Source organism: Heptranchias perlo, chromosome 1 (assembly GCF_035084215.1).
Source record: "Heptranchias perlo isolate sHepPer1 chromosome 1, sHepPer1.hap1, whole genome shotgun sequence".
NCBI lineage: Eukaryota > Metazoa > Chordata > Chondrichthyes > Hexanchiformes > Hexanchidae > Heptranchias > Heptranchias perlo.
This window is the reverse complement of record NC_090325.1, coordinates 93,039,318-93,062,498: the sequence shown is the minus strand read 5'-3', so window position 1 is coordinate 93,062,498 and position 23,181 is coordinate 93,039,318. Positions and strand designations below refer to the sequence as shown.

The following is a 23,181-nucleotide window of genomic DNA, read 5'->3' as shown; positions in this document are numbered from 1 at the left end:
AACTGAGTATCCACATCCCTCTGGGGTAGAGAATTCCAAAGATTCACAACCCTCTGAGTGAAGAAATTCCTCCTCATCTCAGTCCTATATCACCCATCCCTTATCCTGAAACAATGCCCCCTAGTTCTAGATTCTCCAGCCAGGGAAAACAATCTCTCCACATCTATCCTATCAAGCAGTCTTCAGAATTTTATACCTTTCAGTGAGATCACCTCTCATTCTTCTAAACTTCAGAGAATATAGGCCCATTCTTCTGAATCTCTCCTCATTGGATAACCCTCTCATCCCAGGAATCAATCTCGTGAACCTTCGTTTTCAAGGCATTGTTCTTTTCAAAACAGAAGACAACAGCAAAGTAGAGTCAAATTTCTCCAGTACTATACTCCCTAACTGGTCTGATAGATCATTGTAGCAATCTGTAGTATTATCTCACGGTGACTCTCCCGTTGCTTTTCCTGTCCTTTCTTAGAAGGGCATGAGTGTGCTCTGCTGCACCTTCCCACAATGGTGCTGATGAGACCAGGAATTCAGGGTGAAGGGAATCACAGGAACCCCAATTGCAATTTCCACCAGTCTGTCTCAATGCGAAGATGCACATTTGAAGTTTACGGTATCGAGCAAATCTCCAGGCAAACTGACTGGATGATGCGAGACAATGCTCCCATTCTGAACCTCTCCTCGAGGACTCTACTCTAATACTAAGCAAATGATAGGTCTTGAAGACATACAAGAGCAAGACAGAACTGAAATATATTTGCTTTTCATATCATAAAACAGCAGCAAAGTAGAGTCAAATTTCTTTAGTACTATACTCCCAAACTAGTCTGATAAAGTTTGAATCCTTTTACCTTAATTTCCCAGATGGTAAGATTTCTAGTGTAATTCTTACAATCCCCCAACAAATTCTATTTAGGCTTTGGGCAGGAGGGGAGGTGGAGTTAGGAGAAGAAATATTTGGCCCTTGCATGGAATGGCCTCGAGATTCTCCTGGTAGCATAAACAGATACTGTAACTACATTAATGCCACTTATTGTCTCAGTGCTACAGTTTCACAGTTATCTATCAACCTGGTCACAAGTACTGGTGAATGAAACTGGCTCAGCAAACTTGGTCTGTGCCAATTCAAAGACAGTCCTCTGAGTGCTCCTTCTCATCCCTCTAAATCCAAGTCTTTGGATTCCTTTTCAGGTTGACAGAAGCCAAAGGGTGACTTCATTGTACCTGAAAATCACAAAATCTGTAGCATCTTGCCAGCACTGAGTATATCCTACTTTCTTCGTGGAAAACATGGAGGAGGGTTCTGTGAGATGAAGACACTAAAGATAGAATCCAGTTGGCCACTGACTGAAAATAAGACTTGGCCTGTTTAGAACCCACTCCCTTGAGACAATCTTAATGGTAACTACTTGCTGAGAAATGAGGTTGTGTTATTTTTGACAGAAGCACTGATGAAAGAAAATCTTTCACCATCATTGATTATGATAAGTTAACATTACTGAGCCTAGAATGTTTGTGCCTCGATTGAGGCTTGGCTATTTTACTCAGTCAGAAACTTATTCCAGGGCTTAGTGTTCTCCTAATGAGAGGAATAGTAATAGAGTTGATCTTGATTGGTACACTGAACCTAAACTAGTTCCACATGGGCTTTTTCACCTAACCCTAATTAGGCTACCCTTAATGTCATCATGTTTTTTCTTCTAATATGATTTTAAAATCTGTCATTAAAACTACTGCACCTTAAGGAAGCCTCCCTCTGCTAGCTTTGTGTTATCAACCTCATTCTGGCTGCTCTCACAGGATTTAAACAAATCCAGTTCCTCAGCTGAACTTTCTGGAGTAGATTCTAGTTCCATCACTGAATATCCATCACTGTCCAAAACCTGGATTCTGAAAAATAAGGAGGGCTAGAAATCAGTAGCAGGAAAACCTACTCCATTCCCTTAAACTGATGTGTTACATTTACAGACCCACCAACTAGATAAAGTCTGCCAAGAGAGCTAGAGCAACATACGAAGATAATAATGCATCACACAATAAAGAGACACAAACATATTCATCAGCTAGCTAGCTAGCTAGCTAGCTCGCACCACCCCCCCCGCCCCCGCAAAGAATATTACCTTTGTAGATCCATTTGTCTCTGTGCTGGTGCTCTCTTGACATTTGTTTCTTGCTGTTTTGGTACTTTAACATTTGTTGTTTCTGGTTCTGCAGGGCCTTCCTGACTGGCTGCAACTCTTTTTCTGCCTCTTCCTGCTGGTTTGTTTGTGTCTGCATTCTTTGTAGCATTACTTTCAGATACAGCTTTGGGAGGACGACCTCGTCTGGCTTTGGGTGGAACTGGGGCTGCTGTCTCTTCAGATTTTTTCTCTTCTGGTATCTGTTGAATATTCTCGGAACCAGCTGCAGGTGCTGTCCTTTTCTTTCCACGCTCTGTACTGGTCTGTGGTGGTAAAGACTGTTCAGAGGACATCTCCTGTTATACGGAGGACAGAACGTACACAGAGCGATGCATAATACTGCGGTAGATAATTACAGGAACTATTATTCATCATTTTATTTTAGCGCAAATTTATTTTAAGTTACAAAAGCTACTGAAAATGACTTCAAAATAACACCTGGATGATAAGAATGCAATGTGTCATCAATGTATATTTAAAGGAAATCTTACCATGGGGCACAATAGTTTTAATGCAAAGTAGCCCCTCTCCAGACTTAAAAACAAACTTGAAAAAAGGATGAAATATTTTCAACCTAGTTAGCCTGGAGCCTCATTGTGGAGTCACAACACATCAGTTCTTGCAGCTGAGAAAACATTCACTGATATGACATATCCAATGAGTCAGCCTCGAAATCAAATTTTAGTGAGCTGGGATTACTACCCTTCCTTGTCCTGTCCGTTAATTCCTGCTCATTAGAAATGGCAACTGGCCAGAGTCAGAGATGGATAAATGTTCCCAGTTTTTTTTTCAAACTGGAAGATTGAATGCATATGGTCTCCACAAGTCTGCTTCAAACCGGCACAGCAGAGATTTTCTCCTTTCAGGTAGGAGACATTTTACAGGTTTTTCTGACGGCAAGTTGGGGGGGGGGGGGGGGGGGCGGGGCAGGGGAGGGGGGAGGGGGAAAGAGGAAAGAGGAAAGTGTACTTTACATCAAAATTATTTCGCATCCTCCCCAAGAGTAATTTTCCCTCCTAAGATCTGGACACACGACTGCTACGTTGACCCATAGAGTCCAGCACCCAAGTACTGTATGTACCGCACCTTGTTTCTGACTGGTTCATCTTTCTTTTCTGTTTTAGCTGGAACGACTGTAAGCAATATTACTGGATTTTCTTCATTCTCGCTAACTTCGGTTTCTGGAACTTCTGAATTCTGTTCCCTGTAATAGAGTAAATTTTAAAAAAAGGTTTCTTTCTGAAGTCATCAGCACTACACCAGAACTGCATGTAGGATTTTTCACTCAAATGGTCACCCTGTAAATGCCACCATATTTGTAATTAGGGCTGTTAAAATATGGTTTATATTTGGTGTAAACCTCAACAGTAATTACAATGGAGCTGTTCTGTGTTACAGGTCAAACAAATAAGTTACAAATAAAGGACTCAAGATATCAACAAGATTTACACGCGAGCTGAATAAAACTGGGCTTCACTGCATGCAACGTTAGGAGAACAGTACCTGAGCTGCTAACATCATAACGTTCAGCTCGGAAAAAAAATGAATTTCCAGACCTTAGAGTGATAGTATGAATCCAGGATCTCCAACTGATTAGCTTCTCAAAACAATTAACTTTGTTACAAGTACAATTCATATTTTGAAAATGATCTACAAAATGGATTAATTTAATCCAATATATTATGCACCAATTACTATCATTTTACATTATTTTCTATAATTATCTCTTGTGATGTAGGAAACAGTCAAAAATCCATTATTCCACATAATTCTTTCACTAGAATAGAATTTAACCATGTTGTTTCATAAAACAGGCTGCATTAATTATTGTACAAAACTGAGGATTCCATGGCAGCTTCTATTTATGTCCATTCTTTTTTTTGCAGAAAGCTGCCTAATCTTATTTTTCAGAAGTTTTACTTATATGCATCAACAGGTTTTAATGGCAGAGGTTTTAACTGTATGCAGCAACAGGTGATTAAGTTATGCCCAAATGTAAAAAAAAGTGACTGAGTCATGTATATAAAAGGCAGAGTACAGTGGTAGGTGGGTATAGCACAAGCAGGCTAAGTAAAATCAGTTGGTTCCATTCATGTGAAGGTTTTTCTTTTATTTAAATGCAAACAAATGGAGGTGTGGATTGTTAAATTTACATTTACACCATGTGAGCACACTGGATACTGTTTCCATGCCCAATGCAAGGATTTTATATTGGTTACTCACTCCATCTACATTGAGCAACACTACTTGGTGAAACATGCTTATTTCAATGTAAAAGCATGTATAATTGAGGTCTACAGCCACAAGCTAGTTTTCCAGACAAACCACCTCTACATTAACATCTTGGTGGGAGTCCAGGAAAACACCCACATAATTTCAGGGTCCTTAAATTTTTCTTTCAAAATGATGAAGTTCAGTATAGGGAAAAGAAAAGATCAGAAGAGGAACCAGAGTTTTTCTGTAATCAGAGCAGACTTCTTTAAGGTCTGGAGAGCAACGGTTTTTTTTACTCCAAAAGCCAAACTTCATTCCTAGGAACAGTTTGTACCAGGAAAGTTAATCCATGAACTATCGGAATGGAGAAACCCAGTCTAATGAAGGGAATATTTTCTAAGCCTCATTCACCCAACCATTTTATGTGCTGAAGACCACACTCGTCACTGAAGTGTTGCAGGAAGATCCTCATTGGCAAGGTTAGCATAGTTTGGGAGGAAGGGATAGCTTTCTTCTCTGTTTGCTCTTTTGATTGCAACAGTGAAGCCATCTCTGTAATCTACCATCTCCGTAATCTACCATCTCCGACAGCAGAATCAAACATCCTCAGTAATTTACCATCTTCAACAGTGGAATCAAGTGGGGGAGGGTTTCAACTAATTTGGCAGGGGGGTGGGCACCAGGATGTAGCATTAGAAAGGAGAAACAAGTTGCACAAAGGATTGGGAGAGACAGATAGCACTAGAGTAAGAAATAGTACAGTATTAGGTGGGATCAGACTAAAAGAGAATATAAGGTCTAAAGTAGGTTTAGAGTGCATGAGTGTAAATGCACGAAGCGTGGTAAATAAGATTGGTGAGCTGCAGGCGCAAATAGCCACATGGGAATACGATAACAGAGACCTGGCTCAAAAAAGGGCAGGACTGGGCACTAAATATTCCTGGATACAAGATGTTCAGGAAAGATAGGGAAGGAAAGAGAGGGGGGAAGATGAGAGTATTGATTGAGAATATTGCAGTGCTAGAGAGAGGGGATGTCCTAGAGGGGTCAAGGTCAGAATCTATTTGGTTAGAGTTAAGAAACAATACAGGCGCCATTATGTTACTGGGTGTATTCTATAGGCCACCAACTAGTGGGAAGGATATAGAGGAGCAAATTTGCAGGGAAATTACCGAGAAGTGCAAGAACTATAGAGCAGTAATAATGGAGGACTTCAACTATCCTAATATAGACTGGGATAGTAATAGTGTAAAGGGCAAAGAGGAGGAGGAATTACTGAAGTTTGTTCAGGAAAAATTTCTTGATCAGTATGTTTCCGGCCCAGCGAGGAAGGAGGCATTGCTGGATCTGGTTCTGCGGAATGAGGTGGGTCAAATGGAGCAAGTGGCGGTAGGGGAACATTTAGGGAACAGTAATCATAGTATCATATGGTTTAGATTAGTTATGGAAAAGGACAAGGAGCAATCTAGAGCAAAAATACTTAATTGCAGGAGGGCCAATTTCAGCAGATTGAGAATGGATCTGGTCCGGGTAAATTGGAATACAAGATTGGCAGGTAAAACTCAAATCAAGTTAGTTAAACACTATTTGCCTTTAACAAATCCATGCTGGCTTTCCTTTGTTAATCGATACTTGTCCAAATGACTATTAATTTTGTCCCAGATTATTGTTTCTAAAAGCTTCCCCACCACTGAGGTTAAACTGACTGGCCTGTAGTTGCCGGGTTTATCCTTACACCCTTTTTTGAACAAGGGTGTAATATTTGCAATTCTCCAGTCCTCTGGCACCACCCCCATATCTAAGGAGGATTGGAAGATTATGGCCAACACCTCTGCAGTTTCCACCCTTATTCCCTCAGCCACCTAAGATGCCTCCCATCTGGACTGGGTGACTTATCTACTTTAAGTACAGCCAGCCTTTCTAGTACCTTCTCTTTACTAATTTTTAGCCCATCCAGTATCTCACCTACCTCCTCTTTTACAGTGACTTTGCCAGCATCTTCTTCCTTAGTAAAGACAGATGCAAAGTACTCATTTCGTACCCCAGTCATGTCATCTGCTGCCATGCATTGATCTCCTTTTTCGTCCCTAATCGACCCCACCCTTCCTCTTACTACCTTTTTTCTATTTATATGTCTATAGAAGACTTTTGGATTCCCTTTTGTTTGTTGCCAGTCTATTCTCATTCTCTCTCTTTGCCCCTCTTATTTCCTTTTTCATTTCTCGTCTGTACTTTCTATATTCAGCCTGATTCTCACTTGCATTATTGACCTGACATCTGTCATACACACCCCTCCTTCTGCTTCATCTTACTCTCTATCTCTTTCATCATCCAGGGAGCTCGGGCTTTGGTTGCCCTACCGTCCCTCCTCGTGGGAATGTACCTAGACTGTACCCAAGCCATCTCCTCTTTAAAGGCTGCCCATTGTTTATTTACAGTTTTACCTGCCAATCTTGTATTCCAATTTACCCGGACCAGATCCATTCTCAACCTGCTGAAATTGGCCCTCCTGCAATTAAGTATTTTTACTCTAGATTGCTCCTTGTCCTTTTCCATAACTAATCTAAACCATATGATACTATGATTACTGTTCCCTAAATGTTCCCCGACCGCCACTTGCTCCATTTGACCCACCTCATTCCGCAGAACCAGATCCAGCAATGCCTCCTTCCTCGCTGGGCCGGAAACATACTGATCAAGAAAGTTTTCCTGAACAAACTTCAGTAATTCCTCCTCCTCTTTGCCCTTTACACTATTACTATCCCAGTCTATATTAGGATAGTTGAAGTCCTCCATTATTACTGCTCTATAGTTCTTGCACTTCTCGGTAATTTCCCTGCAAATTTGCTCCTCTATATCCTTCCCTTTATAAAACACTGGTTTGACCGCAACTGGAGTATTGTGTCCAATTCTGGCCACCACACTTTAGGAAGGATGTGAAGGCCTTAGAGAGGGTGCAGAAAAAATTTACTAGAACGGTTCCAGGGGTGAGGGACTTCAGTTACTGGACAGACTGGAGAAGCTGGGGTTGTTCTCCTTAGAGCAGAGAAGATTGAGAGGAGATTTGATAGAAGTGTTCAAAATCATGAAAGGTTTAGATAAAGTAAATAAAGAGAAACTGTTCCCATTGGCAGAAGGGTTGAGAACCAGAGGACACAGCTATAAGGTGATTGGCAAAAGAACCTAATAACTACCTGTTGCATAAAACTTTTTTATGCAACAGGTAGTTATGCGCTGTCTGAAAGGGTGGTGGAAGCAAATTCAATCATGGCTTTCAAAAAGTAAATGGACAAATATTTGAAGGGAAAAAATTTGCAGGGTTATGGGGAAAGAGCAGGGAAATTGGACTAACTCCCAGCAAGGGCTTGTGGATCGAATGGCCTCCTTCTGTGCTGTAACCATTCTATGATTCCAATCATTCTCAGTAATCTACCATCTCCAACAGTGGAATCAAACAGCCTTCGCATTCTACCATCTCCAACGGTAGTATCAAACAATCTCAATAATCTACCATGTACAACAGTAAAATCAAACATTTTCAGAAATCTACCATCTCCAACAATGGAATCTACCATCTCCAGCAGCAGAATCAAACCTTCTCAGTAATCCTGCAATTCCAACAGCAGAATCAAAAATTGTCCATAACCTACCGTCTCCAACAGTAGAATCAACCGTTCTCCCATATCTACCATTTCAAACAGTGGAATCAAACATTATTAGTAATTGAAGATTCTCCGTAATGTACCATTTCCAACAGTAGAATCAAACATTCTCCGTAATCTACCATTTCCAACAGTAGACTCGAGGTTCTCTGTAATCTACCACGTACAACGGTGGAATCAAATCTTCTCAATAATCCAGCAACTGCAACAGTAGAATCAAAGGTTCTCCGTAATCTACCACCTACAACAGTAGAATCAATTGTTCTCTGTAATCTGCCATCTCCAACAGTAGAGTCAAACATTCTCAGTATTCCACCTACAACAGCACAATCAAATGTTCTTTGTATTCTACGATATCTACCATCTCCAACAGTGGAATCAAACATTCTCCATAATAGGAACAGGAGTAGGCCTTGTAGCTCCTCAAGGCTGTTCCTCCATTCAATTAGATTATGGCTGATCTGTATCTTATCTCCATCTACCCACCTTGGTTCCGTAACCCTTAATACTTTTGCCTAACATCTATCAATCTCAGTTTTGAAATTTTCAATTGACCTGGCCTCCACAGCTTTTTGGGGGAGAGATTTCCAGATTTCCACTACCCTTTGTGTGAAGAAATGCATTCTGACATCACCCCTGAATGGCCTAGCTGTAATTTTACGGTTATAATCCCTTGTTCTGGACACCCCCACCAGAGAAAAGAGTTTCTCTCTATCTACCCTATCAAATCCTTCAATCATCTTAAACACCTCAATTAGATCACCACTTAATCTTCTATATTCAAAGGAATACAAGTCTAGTCTATCCAACCTGTCCTTATAATTTAACCCTTTTAGCCCCGATATCATTCTGATGAATTTGAGCTGCACCCCCTGCAAAGCCGATATATCCTTCCTGAGGTGCAATACTTCAGATGGGGTCTAACCAGAGTTCTGAACAGCTGTAAACATAATTTCCACCCCTTTGTATTCCAGCCCTCTTGAGATAAAAGGCCAACATTCCATTAGCCTTTTAAATTATTATTTGTACCTGTCCACTAGCTTTTTAGTGATTTCTGTGCTTGGACCCCTACATCTCTGTTCATTCACAGTCGCCATTTAGAAAATACTCTGATCTATTTTTCTTCGGTCCAAAGTGGTTGACCTGATACTTTCCCACATTGAACTCCATCTTCTAGTTTTGCCCACTCACTTAATCTATCACTGTCCCTTTGCAACTTTCTACTCCCATCTATACTATTTACTGTGCTACCTAACTTAGTGCTGTCAGCAAACTTAGGTATACAGCTCTCTATGCCTTCATCCACGCCATTTATAAATATTGAAAAGCTGAGGCCCCAATACAGATCTCTGGGTGACATCACTGGTCACATCCTGCCAATTTGAGTACATACCCATTATCCCTACTCTCTGTCTCCTAACTCCTAACCAATTCCCCATCCAAGTCAATAGATTGCCTCCAATTCCACGCGCTCTCATTTTTGTTAACAGTCTCTTATATGGAACCTTGTCGAATGCCTTCTGGAAGTCCATATAAATAACATCCATATACACTCCCTTATCTACCATATCAGTTACATCCTCACAAAATTCAACCAGGTTCGTTAAACATGACTTACCCGTAACAAATCCACGCTGGCTCTCTTTGATCAAATGCTCTGTCACTCTGTCCCTAATAACAGATTCTAGTAACATCCCCACAATTGATGTTAGACCAATAGGTCTATAATTTCCTAGTTTATCTCTCCTACCCTTCTCAAATAATGGAGTGAAATTGGCAGTTTTCCAATTCAAGGGGCCAATTTTCTGAATCAAGAGAGCTTTGGAAGATCATGACTAACGCATCAACAATTTCCTCAGCAACTTCTTTTAATACCATGGGGTGGAAGCCATCGGGTCCTGGAGATTTGTCTACCTTTAATCTCATTTGTTTCTCAATCACCATTTTTCAAAAATTATATTGAATCCAGTTAGTTCCTCCCCTTGATTTATTTTTTAGTTTTCCTTGTATCTCTGGTATCAAAGTAGCTATGTAGTAAGTCTGTCATTTCCCGATTTCCAATTACAATATCACCTGTGTCTGTCATTAAGGGGCCCACATTACTCTTAGCCACCTTCATTCTCTTAATAGATTTGCAAAAATCTTTAGTGTTGTCCTTGATATCCCTCACAAGCTTTTCCTTGTATTCCCTTTTTGCAGCTGATACCACTTTCTTTGTATCCCTTTGCTGTGCTTTATATCTCTCCCTGTCCATGGGATCTCTACCATTTCCAACAGCAAAATGAAATGTTCTCAGTAACTACCATCTCCAGCTGGAGAATGAAATGTTCAATAATTTAACACTCAGCCAAATCATTTGTAATACAACCAAGTGGAGTGATGTCTTACCTTCCCCTGTTTGCAGCTGGCGAGCTGGGTTCGGAGTTTCCACTTATATTGCTTCCCGTCTCTAACCCCGGAGTTCTGTTTTGTGGTCTTCTACCAGCAGCTGACAAAGGTTTGTTTACTGCACCCAATACAGTAGCTGGTTTGGGCTGCGAAAAATATTGTTAAGATACCATATCTATCACTCAACCCAAAAATTAAGTGTCTTTCAAATATACAAACACATTTTTATATATTGTGTAAAAACTGTGATTTCTCAGTCCCAGGCATTGGAATTCTTCAGGTGCCATATGCCACAAATGCAGCCCAAGTTCTTTTTAACTGAAAGAATTGCTGGAATGATTATCTGCAGCATTCTCTAGCTGGTACTTTTTCAACAACTTTGAAATCAAGTTTTAACATAAACAGACTACGACAATGCTACTACAAATGCATTACATAACAGATCAGCTACCTGGGGCTCGATATTAGCAGGGCGGCGGGGGGTTTATTGGGCGCATGGGTAATGCGCCCGGTGAAATCAGTCTGCCCCACGCGCGATCGCAGGCTGATTGGTCTTCTGGGTTCCCCGCTGCTGAGCTGCGCGTCGGGCGGACTGCGCATGCGCAGTAAGGTCTGTCAGCTGGAGGAGCTCTATTTAAAGGGGCAGTCCTCCACTGACTGATGCTGCAAGAAATAGGAAAAATTACAGCACGGAGCAGCCCAGGGGGAAGGCTGCTCCCAGGTTTAATGATGCCTCACTCCAGGTATCATTGGATGGGGTGAGGAGGAGGGGGAAGACAGAGATCTTCCCCCTGGCGGGCGGGAGGAAGCGGCCTGCCTCTGCCACCAAGGCTCGAGGTGGCAGAGGAGGTCACCTGCACCACCAACATATCGCGCACCTGCATACAGTGCAGGAGGCGCTGCATTGACCTAAGTAGGTCAGCCAAAGTGAGTACACTTACTCATTCCCCTACACTCCGTCTGCCACATCACATCTCCTTCTGCACTGCCAACACTACTCTGTCATATCACCCCTCACACCCACTCAAACCTCATCCTCATCTTACCTGCACTTACTCACCTCGCCAGTACTCATCCCGCCACTACCACTCAACCCAATCCTCATACAATCTCATGGCTATATCTTATACTCACCCTCTCATGCATCTCTTTCACAGTCAGCCTCACTCAACCTGCCACTACCTGTGCTGCAGCCACAGGGCATGCATCACATATGTGCAGTAGGCAGCATAAGGCAAACGTGTTGTGAGCATGAAGGGGATGCACAAGGGTGTTTGAGGGTTTGTCATGGTTTTTACTTATATTGAATTTCTGACCAACTCACATCACATATTATATTGGCATCACTACTGTCACGTCTTTGCGAATCATGTCTGGTTTGTACAATAATGCACTTTCCTGAGGATCACAATGAAGACCCACACCTGATGCCACCCATTGTGTCACTGCAGAGTGGGTGTAGGTGTATTTGCAGGGCTCTTTTGTGCAGACGACTGAGAGACGTCAGCGACGTCCCTGGTGGCACCCTGGAAGGATGCGGAGGAGAAGTTGTTGAGGGCAGTGGTGACTTTGACAGCGACAGGTAAGAAGATGGTGCTCGGGCCAGCCGGGAGCAGCTCGGCATGAAGGAGGCTGCAGATGTCCACGACTACATGTCGAGTGACTCTGTGTGCACTGCTGCTCAGAGAGGTCCAGGAAGCTGAGCCTCGGTCTGTGAACCCTGTGGCGAGGGTAGTGCCCTCTGCGACGCATCTCTCTCTGCCTTTGGCCTCCCTCCTGCTGTGCAGGTGGATGTGTCACAGCACTGTGTTGTGGAGCTCCACGTGTCAGAGGTGGACGGCGTGGCTGGTGATGCTGTTCGCTCTCCGAGGAGGTAATGACTGCAGCTACGGCGGCCCCCATCCGGAAGATGTACATCTGAGGGGGTCCGCAAGGTAGGTACATGTGTCTGGACAACGGGGTAAGTGTGCAAGTTGGTGAATTTGATTGTTAGGAGGAGGGTGGTGAAGGCCAAACTTTGTCCAAAGTGACAGAGTGGCCTCCTGCAATGAGTGAGGGTCTCCCCCCTCCCACCTATCAAATGGACCTTTGCAGCTGCCACAGGCTGATGGCTGCAACACGTCCATTTCAACTGGGAGCGTTTCCCCCAGTACGGGAAACAGTCCCAGTTGTTTGTAAAATCCCACCCCTCCTGAAATTTCTCCTTAACCAGGTCTGTTAACGACCTGAAATACCAGAATACTTTAAAATGGCACCCCGCCGGCTTCAATTGCCTGCGGGAGTCCCACATGCGGGGGCTGTGCGCGCACGTCAGCGCGTCTACGGGGAACCCGGAAGTGGGCGGGTTTGAGCCGTGCTCCCAACACGCTACGGAATTCCCCGATTTTCAGAGCCCCCCTGCCTGGAACGCACCTGATAGCAGGTGCTAATATCGAGCCAATGGTGTTACAACATGTTTAAAAATGGGTACAGTCACCATACACTGCATATGACAACCTGTATTGTGATAGAACAAGGATTGGCAAAGTCTTTTTCATTTTCCAAATACAGAATTATAACCCCTACTTTGGAAAAGAGAACGGTGCTTTTGTGACAAATGAAACCAGCACATGACACCAATATATATGATCTAAACATAACCTCTTCATACAAAACAGGATCATTGTAACAGGTGAACTTACTGCTATAATTTTGTTTGTAAAAATGTACATTACACCCCTTTCACTGTGAAGCATTCATTAATTGACTGCAGTTACACCCAAAGTATCACAATAAGCTAAGCAACTAGTAAAATCAAAGGCAAACGACCTTTCATGCAGATCCACGTAAACTTCCCTTACCACATCCCTTTCAGTTCATTTTATCATAACTAATATTATTGTATAACATTTCAAAATTACACTGTGCCCTTAAATTTAAGACCAGACCCTTGAATTGCAGGACACTTATTATGGTTTTTAACACTCAAGCACTGGTGGCAACATGTTCCTGATTAGTGGAAACCAAACTCAAAATTACACTGAGCTTTGCTCAGTCCTCAATAGCATTAAACTTATATTAGTCCTGCTATCTGTTATTCTCTATGTTCAATTAACTTTTACAATGTACCATTATTCGATGTAAAAAGTGGGAATGAAAAGATGCCTATGTAACTAAATAATTTGGGAGCTCTGTTAACTAGGCTAACAATACAGTTAATGATCACATATGTACACTTGGTCAAATACAAGAATCAACTTCACTCAATTGTTTTAAACCACTCTAAAATTCTGCCCCAGTCAGAAAACATATCGACTATAAGGATACCCCAGGTTAAACTTTAACACACGCAAATGAAATTGTTATAAAAGCTATCATATAATTTTGGCTTAAATTGATTTTTTTAAAAAACTTTTCCTGCAAGACTCTCACACAGATCCTTTATTAACTGCAGACAGGTTTGGTACCTCTGCATTCCTCCAGCAAATCTGTATTAAACCTATGTTGTATGTCCTAGCACAACACTATCACCAAAAACTAGATCAAACAACAAGGGGTGGGAATTTGTAGCTGCAGCACTTAACATCGGCTCAGTTTCAAGAAAGAGGGCTTGGCACTATGACAAGGAAGCAAACTATTTATTCCCATTTAAAAAAGTTAAAATAGGATTGAAATGTCAGCAATCTAAATACCAAGAAATGATCATCAGTATCACTCCTTTCAAATTGGTATAAAATTCAAAGTGCTCTGTTCTTGTAGAAATGCTTTGGCAGTTTTAAGCATAAACTCCCCTCACATGGAAACCGAATCTTTGCCGGATGCAACATGAGAATCCCTGAAGGATCTGAAAGGTGGGGGGGGGGGGGGTGGGGGGGAAGGAAAGCATGAGAGCACACGTGCAAGGTAATTTGCATGCACCTCCCAGCATATAATTACACAAGCATTGATAGAAGCCTGAAAAGCAAATTGCTTCTCCATCTTCTGAGCCATTTGTGTTTAAAGAAAATGAAACTAAATTAAAAATAGAAAAGTAAATCTTTTTTGCAGGTCATTTTTTTTTTGCTGAATTTTCATGCTCTAAGATGACACGGTTATAAAATGAAATACTGCACTTTTGATTCCCAATTATCAGTATGAAAACTTGCAGATCAGGTACAGCATGGGCCAAATGCAGAGCAAAGCTTTCTTTATTGTGTGCCAAGAATAACCTCAACCTAAGAGGAGCAGTCTGAGCACCAGTGCTCATATTTTCCACTTTCCACAACAGTAATGCTAATTTGCATTGAATTGCGAGTAGTTTCATAGTGTGGACCTGCAGTTATGAGGACTGGGTTGAGACTTACCTTCCCTGTGAGTAATAGCGTCTTTGCTTCATCTGACAAATAGCACTTGTTATTGCAGGAATCCTAAGCAAAGAAACATTTATCAAAAATAATATATTTGCAAGTGAGGCAAAAAAAACCATTAATCTTTAGAATCAATGCCTCAATGGAGGATAGTTAAAACAGACCTGCACTCACTAATAACCTTATTTTCCTATACTATTGTAAGTTATTTCCTCCTCCTGCCGTAGCATCTCCTCATTGTGTATACTGCTCCATTACCTTGCTTGTACAGGTAAACTCTTCTCAGGCCTTTATCAATCACACTCTAGCCATGAAATGATACATACCTAATACAACTGACCATTTCCGAATTGTCTCTCTCTCTCTGGCTCATTTGGATGAAGTGCAAGGAACTACAGAAGATGTTCTGTGTCCTACTGTTCCATGGTGTGGCACTTTTTTTAAACCAATGTGCCACCAAATTGCCTCTATAGTTTATACTTTAAGTCATTACCAAATTCAGAAACCTTAAAATGCACCTTCCAACACACAGTAAATAAAAATGAACTGGCACTTTCCTAGATCATTTTTCAGTTACTGAATGCATGAACTTGACTATCAACTGACCTTTTAATTAATTGCTAAATGTTAATATTGATCTGCTGTTTGATCTTTGATTGGCAGGTAATACAGTTATCAATATTCTTTCAATGGTGGCACAGGTAAAATACCACAATTACGGGAAATATACCACAAGCTCAATTACATAGAATTTTACAGCACAGAAACAGGTCTGTGTCTCTGTTTATGCTCCACGTGAGTCTCCTTCCACTATACTTCATCTCTCCCTATCAAAATATACCTTACTCATGAGTCTGCTAGGTGGCACCTTATCGAAGGCCTTTTGAAAATCCATGTATGTTACATCCACTGCATTACCCTTGTCTACTCTTTCTGTTATTTGAATTCTTTGAAAAAATAAGATTGGCCAAGCATGACCTTCCCTTTTGAAATCTATGCTGACTATTCTTTATTATATTTACAGTGTCTAGATGTTTTTCTAATAAACCTTTGAGTAAAGATTCCAATATCTTTCCTACCACTGAAGCTAAGCTAAAATAAAATAGTCATGGTCTTACTGATAAATGAAAGAGCACCTAAACTACTCGCCAAGTGAATTTACAAACTGACGCCCTTGCCATCACTGGGAATGTTTCCCATGCCCTCGCCACTTGCCGAGTCTTCCCCACTGACTGGTAATATTTTCCACCTTCCTGTTGAGAATGTCTCCAATCACAGGTCACCACCAACCCACCACTAAGAGACATGTCCAGCTTTGCTCCCGCTCATGAGTCTGCTGTCCCAATACCCTCCCTTTACAAGAATATTTAAAGCCCTACTTTAAAACATGAAATAACTGAAGTTACTTTGTCAGGTGGGGTGAAGAACTTGGTCGGTAGTACAGGATCCTTTGGAGAATCCAGGTTATATGTAGTACTTTTGCTTGTGATGACATTAAGAGCCACGTCACATACTATGTAGAGTTTCTGCAAATAAAAACAGAAAAGCAGAATAAATAGCGAAATATGCCATGTTAAAAAGGTGCTGAAAAATATGTGTATTCCAAATTTAATAAACTGCAGCAATTTCAAAGCTATTGGATCTCCCATGCTATTGTCCATGGTAAGTTGGAGGATATGTTGTTTTATAAGGGCAGCAAAATAATACCTTGTAGTGCATTACTCTGCTGCTAATATGAAGCTGCATGGAACCCGGCTTGCCCCTTTAAAGCGACAATGTCTAAATGCTGTAAATAGAGACATCCTGAAATCAGGGCAACTGTGTCTGTAGATTGGTAGCAACTTGTTAATCCCTATATCAACCCAGCATCAGAAGAAATTGTCAGTGGGCAATGACTGGCTTTGTTCTGTCCTTTTTTTAAAAAAGTGACACAGAAACTTCATACTTGATAAAGTGTGCCACCTAAACTGTGACCATCCATCTCAAACCATTACATACATATACAGGTATATACACTAATATATATTAAAACCATTAGATGGATCACATTACATTTCAAAATACATGAAAAACCCATTCAACCAACTTCTCCTATGGGCCTTTTTCATTTTAAAAGTGTTCACATTTACCTGCAATACCTGCTCTGCACTGTGATAGACTTGTATGACATTAAAAAGCCGGGCACATAACTTTGGATCCAAAAAATGGTAGCTACAAATGTATATAGGAGTATTCAATCGGCATGCATCTACGCACAGAACCATTGGTTGGCTGCCCGGCAAAATTATTTTTTTACCTCCAAAATTAAGTACCTTTCGTAAGACTTCAATGAATTGAATCATTTACATTGCAAATTGATACCTAAATTAGGTATTTTAATGTAGGTCACTCACTATTTCCAAAATCTATTTGGGATACACTTAAATTTCCTTCTAACCTCAGACTTTCACTGACACCTCGACGAATTCCATCTTGCAAAAGAATTTTAGGCCCGCACGAAATTTAAAATCCAGTTGGCAATCTTTTTTTCAGTTCTTCCCCATGCGAGTCCTTGTGCATATCAATAGTCAGTCTCACGACAAAATACTAATGCTGTAAGGCAACCTGCAGTGTTCTGATCTCCCAGCAGCACAAAAAGCTTGCCACACCCTGACTCAACCTCTCAACATGCTGATAATTTGTTCCTGGTTAACTCCTGCCCACCCCAATGGCATGTGTCCCAGCCCTACCATGCACTGAGAAAGTTTTCCTCTTCCCCTGCTAAGAGGGACTGTTGCTGAAGTGAATCTCTGTTCTTTTGAAGTCATAAAGTCTAACTGCTGTTAAATAAACACTGCGTGAGACCATATAGAGGTCAATTATGAGGCTGCAGACATTTTGCTTCAAGTATTGTTTGTTTCTGGAGTTTCTCTATAAATTCAAAATATCTGGCTTTGTTACTTTATTCTTTTAAGCATGACAACACAATTTCAATGTGATGCGAAGTACGCAAAAGAAGAAATACGAGAGATAGGAAATGATCACTGGACATATTGTTCTCATTACCAGATCTCCTGTGGCATTGCTCCCAGAATCAGAGGGTTTTTAAAAAAAATGAGAACTGGTGTGATATGCCAAGCATTAGCAGGGGCATTGACTTATCCACTCTCGGAGTGGACCTGGGAGCACTCAGAGGGGGATGTGGTCGAGGGGCTTGACAGCACTGAGTGAGGGTCCTGAGATCTGACAGTGGGGGCATGGAGGAATGGAAGTCTGGGGCAGAGGGTCCTGGTTGAGGAAGGGACTTTGGAGCTGTGGGATGGTGTAGTTTCTGGCTGTATTGGGGGCAGCAGAGACCTGGCAGTATTGGAGGGAGCATGGTCTAACGGCCTCTAACAACCCCAGGAGAACTGGAACCAAAACTGCCCTTGGCCACTTTCAAACCACCTGTGATCAATCTCCCTCCATGTTTCCACTTTCAGCTTTTCTCCCAACATGTCTACAGCCTCTTTTGCACACTCAGACACTCCCTCCATTTTTCAGCCAGCGCCTGTTTTTGCTCGCATGTACGAAGTGCAAAAGCAATAATATATTGCACTATTAAATTTGCCAACTTATAGTCTTAAACATAAATTTTCATAAATAAAAATCTCAATGTTCAAAAAATCTATTTTTATACAAAAAAATTCAATAAAACTCAAATGTTTCAGGAGATTTTTAAAAAAAATAAACTGTATACAACTAAAATAAGGTGACTGACTAAAAATAAAATCAATATCCGGTAAATAATGTTCTCTTTTCAAAGAAAACAATAAAATTATAAATATTATTTTTCATTCATGCTATCTCTCACAGTGTTTGTGAACATTTCATAACAGAAAGGCACAATTGTTACTACATTTATGTAAATGTCATAATTTGCCTGAATTAAAGAGATTTGAGAATTCAATCTCCAGTTTCTTCCAAAGTCTTTGGAACAAGCAAAGAAACTCTGAAATCTTCACAGGATTAGGCAACACATCCTTCTATCTTTGAACAGATTGCATGGTGGGAAATTTTGCAAAGTGCATATGCTCAGCATGCACAGATATTGTTGTAGGCTATTACTAACTATTGTGAGCTAGAGATATCCAGTCAAAACCAGGCTTTTGAAAAAGCCTTGAAGTAAAAACCTTAACTAAAGTATTAAAAGACACAAAGCACAATTTTATGGACAAATTTAAATCATGTTAGTTACTGTGGAAATAAGTAATTAATTGAACTTTAACATTTTGTTTAAAATCTTTTTCTGGACATAAATTTCAGTTACTGAGAAAAAAGATGATTTTTCCCCCCCAGAAAGCATTTTGAGTGTTCTGTGATGAAACTACATTACAGTGCCACCTAGTGGTGTGACAGGTAATTTTCACAGGACAGTGTTTACATTTTATTATAATTCCCATAGGAAATGTTTACACAGTAGGTTTCAATGGAGCACATGACTTCCACAAGAATTTTAATATATTTACATATTACCTGAAAAACCTCGCATGATGCCGTTCACAGTAAGAGGATGCACTGTTTTATAAGGACAGGAACATTATATCATGTAAAATGCAATATATTACCTGCTGTTAAAGTGCAAGTGTGTGTTCCTTTAAGGCTATAAAGTCTAATTGATGTTAACTAAAGCATGGATTCATACACAGCGCAATTAAGAAGTAACAGCCATTATGATGCCCGTATTTTCTGTTGCTGCACATTCCAAATGACACCCTTTGTTTGTTTTTTTTGGCAAGTACGACATAGAAACAAATGAAGTATGAATGACAGGTCGTGTGCACCTACACAAAATGTTTATGCTATAAATACACAAAAATATATATACATACGCAAACTAATCTTGCTTCAGCCCTGAAGAGGAGCAAACTGGAAAGCAGTGCTTTATTTTCAGCGAGTGAATATAGCACAACTTGTCTTTGTGTAATAATACAGGATAATGAACATGCTGTACTTCCCCATATCAGCGGGTCACTTTGCTTGACTTAAACAAATAACTAACTACTCTACTTCTTAGCTTGGCCAAAGGGTGCCCTCGCTGCTTTCTGTTTTAAAAACCAAAAATGCCCAGTGCCGGTTGCTGTTTGCAGTATCTGATGCTCGTGTTCGAAACAGCTCTTTCAGGATTTCTGTTTCTATAAGCAATCACGGGTAGGGGTGACACAGCTTTTACACCTCTAATTACTATCAGTAGCACAGTAAAATGCTGAACGCCTTCTATTTAAATTCATAACCATTTCATCGTGTTGCATTTTATTTACATCATTACTCCCCCCCCCCCCCATTTTACAGATATACCGGCCATAACACATTCCACTTCGGAAACCTGCCCATAGCAGTAAGGAAGTGGCTGATCAGATGAATCTGATTTAAACCAATGGCAAAGAGCATCGGGTCTGTGCTTGTTCATGTGCGACTGCAGCAGTTCAGCTCGAGGTCAATTTCTAGCCGAGGTCCCACCCACATAGCACTCTAAAGGGACAAAACATTGAGTGAACGTTCCCACTGAAATGTTGACAGAGACTATGCGCAAAGTTTCATTGGCCAGTTTAACTGTCAATCGTGTGCACACAAATGGGTCCCACCCCCTACAGAAGTTTGCTACTACCACGTCATTTACTCTTTATACAACATTTCACTTGTTTTAAGTGAAGCAACGGAGACCCATATACACTGATGAAACATCGAAACAATGCAAGCTTATTTTGTAGTGAATTCCAGGCTATTATATTTAAATAGTAATGCAATGTATATTTCAGCAGGTTAATTTGTTGTTTTATTAAGTAGAATATAGTTACTATGTGTTACTTCAACTGAAACAAAGCGTTTCCATTTACTACCATACTTTGAGGTGAACTGTTTCGGGACAGGATACTTAATTGCTTTTGCCCTTTCCTGCAGCTGCAGAGATATCCATTGGTAGTATCGCTTCGGAGTCACTGCTATGTTCACCGCGGCATATTCCAATTATTTTTCCAGCAAATTCTGGTGTGCATTCGCCACTGGAGGATCAGGGAGCACATTGGTCTAACTTATGACTTTCGGTGTCAATATCGTCACTGCGACGAATTCTGGGCCATGATTAGCAATTAAAAAGCTGTTACTGTACCTGTGGTATGAAATGTGCTGCTTCAGAGAACAAACAAAAGTGACGTGAAGGAACGAGTGGAATTTTTACAACCTAATAATTGTCTCTCATAACAGAACATCTCCAAACAGCAAAACACAAAGTGAAACTAAACAGTTAGCCAGAAGAATTCTGCAAGTTCAAAACTGATTTCTAATTAAATTCAAGAATCAAGGATCACCACTTGAATCTAATTTTCTATCCCAGAGCAATTCCCTAGAATACTTTCTCCAGGTAATTTGTTCAATATGATATAGGAAACAGTGGAAAATCATGCCTCAATCATACTTGCCAAATCAATTTATTGTTATTTACGCTGTATAACGCAAAAGACTGTTAAACAGAAACAGAGAGATTACTTTTGGTGATACTAAGCAAACAAATGCTTAACATGGTCCTATGGCATTTCTTTGTTCATTATCATACGATAATAAGTGTAAGTCATTTATAGTAAACAAGCTAATGTCTGCATTAAAGTAGCAAACAAATTTCACATCTGCTAATATTGGCAACAATAATTTCTAGGCTAATATTTAGTCTTTGAGCCTACACTGTATCACAGAAATGGAACACATGACCCAATTTATAATTCAGCACCAATCATTGAATCATAGATTTTGCAATACTTGTTCTTGAATGCAAAGCTGCATAAGTGAACTACCAATCCCAGTTAGGCATATCAAAACAGATAATGTGTTTTTTTGGGCAATTTCACCACTTAAATTATGAACTTCAAAATTGGGCACAACTGTGCATCTTTTAGTGGGCCAATTCACTTTCGTTTTAATAGTAGTATTGACTAAACTAATGAAGCAAATTTTCTAAAGCAGCTCTGTAAAGTAGTGTGTGACAAAATATGTATTTCTCACCTCATTCATTTTGCCATCATCTGGTGCTTGGGCATCCTTTGTCTGTTTGATATTCTCCACCATTTTTCTTATGAAAGCATGGCTATTATTTTCATTTTTTGTCATTAAAACTTCCAACATGAACCACAGGCACCTTATCAAGTGGAATTAGAAAAAAATCTTAGCTACATTAAAAAAAATCAAACATAAGGCATACAAGACAAAGGAGAATGCTACAAAATGGTAACTTCTACTGCATGAGATACTATTTAAAAATAGATGTTCCAAGGTCAAATTTCAGCAGTTCATCGTTACTTACTCTTTGATGTCACGCAGCTGCTCAATATCCTGTGTTTTGGTAAAGTCTGGATCATGGGCAAGCAAGTGAACTGTGTATGGAACTACATATTCCGGTAATAAGGACAACAGCTTCTCTAAAGAAAATAAAAAGTATGTTTAAAAAGTTGTTCAGGGTTTTGAGTTCTGGATACATATATGCCAACCTAGAAAATTAGCAAAAGCTGACCCAACAATTTCAAAACAGCCCCGAATACAGGTCGTATACTTATAAAAACAAGCAATTAGACTTTAAGTATTCGACGACATTTTCTTCCTATGGACCCATGGCGAAGAATCACTGAAGAGACTACACGATAACATCAACAAGTTCCATCCCACCATCAAGCTCACCATGGACTACTCCTCAGAATCGGTTTCTTTCATGGACACACGAATCTCCATTAAAGACGGACACCTCAGCACCTCACTCTACCGCAAGCCCACGGACAACCTCACGATGCTCCACTTTTCCAGCTCCCACCCTAACCACGTCAAAGAGGCCATCCCCTATGGACAGGCCCTGTGAATACACAGGATCTGCTCAGACGAGGAGGAACGCAATGGACACCTACAGACGCTGAAAGACGCCCTCGTAAGAACTGGATATGATGCTCGACTCGTCGATCGACAGTTCCGACGGGCCACAGCGAAAAATCGCATAGATCTCCTCAGAAGACTAACACGGGACGCAACCAACAGAGTACCCTTCGTCGTCCAGTACTTCCCCGGAGCGGAGAAACTATGCCATGTTCTCCGCAGCCTTCAACATGTCATCAATGACGACGAACACCTCGCTAAGGCCATCCCCACGCCTCCACTACTCACCTTCAAACAGCCACCCAACCTCAAACAGACCATCGTTCGCAGCAAATTACCCAGCTTTCAGGAGAACAGCGTTCACGACACCACACAACCCTGCCACGGCAACCTCTGCAAGACATGCCAGATCATCGACACAGACACCACCATCACACGAGAGGACACCACCCACCAGGTACATGGTTCATACTCCTGTGACTCGGCCAACGTTGTCTACCTCATACGTTGCAGGAAAGGATGCCCCGGAGCATGGTACATTGGCGA

General features: G+C 40.9%; 1 protein-coding gene across 6 annotated transcripts in view; it reads right to left on the bottom strand.

Annotated features, from left to right (window-relative positions):
- The window catches only part of pds5a (PDS5 cohesin associated factor A), a 215,291-nt gene that overhangs the window by 5,658 nt on the left and 186,452 nt on the right, over positions 1–23,181 (bottom strand). For 2 of the 6 annotated variants that reach the window (XM_067988505.1, XM_067988495.1), the window contains exons 26-34: positions 22,079–22,193; positions 21,781–21,913; positions 16,173–16,292; positions 14,764–14,826; positions 10,442–10,587; positions 3,264–3,381; positions 2,118–2,473; positions 1,737–1,887; positions 197–328 (exon numbers count right to left, since the gene is read on the bottom strand). In XM_067988505.1, the coding sequence (XP_067844606.1) occupies positions 266–328; positions 1,737–1,887; positions 2,118–2,473; positions 3,264–3,381; positions 10,442–10,587; positions 14,764–14,826; positions 16,173–16,292; positions 21,781–21,913; positions 22,079–22,193 (1,265 nt within the window). In that variant the 3' untranslated portion in view covers positions 197–265. Of the gene's footprint in view, positions 1–196; positions 329–1,736; positions 1,888–2,113; positions 2,474–3,263; positions 3,382–10,441; positions 10,588–14,763; positions 14,827–16,172; positions 16,293–21,780; positions 21,914–22,078; positions 22,194–23,181 lie in introns of those variants that run through there. The other 4 variants (XM_067988526.1, XM_067988515.1, XM_067988533.1 and 1 more) reach the window with 4 other exon arrangements.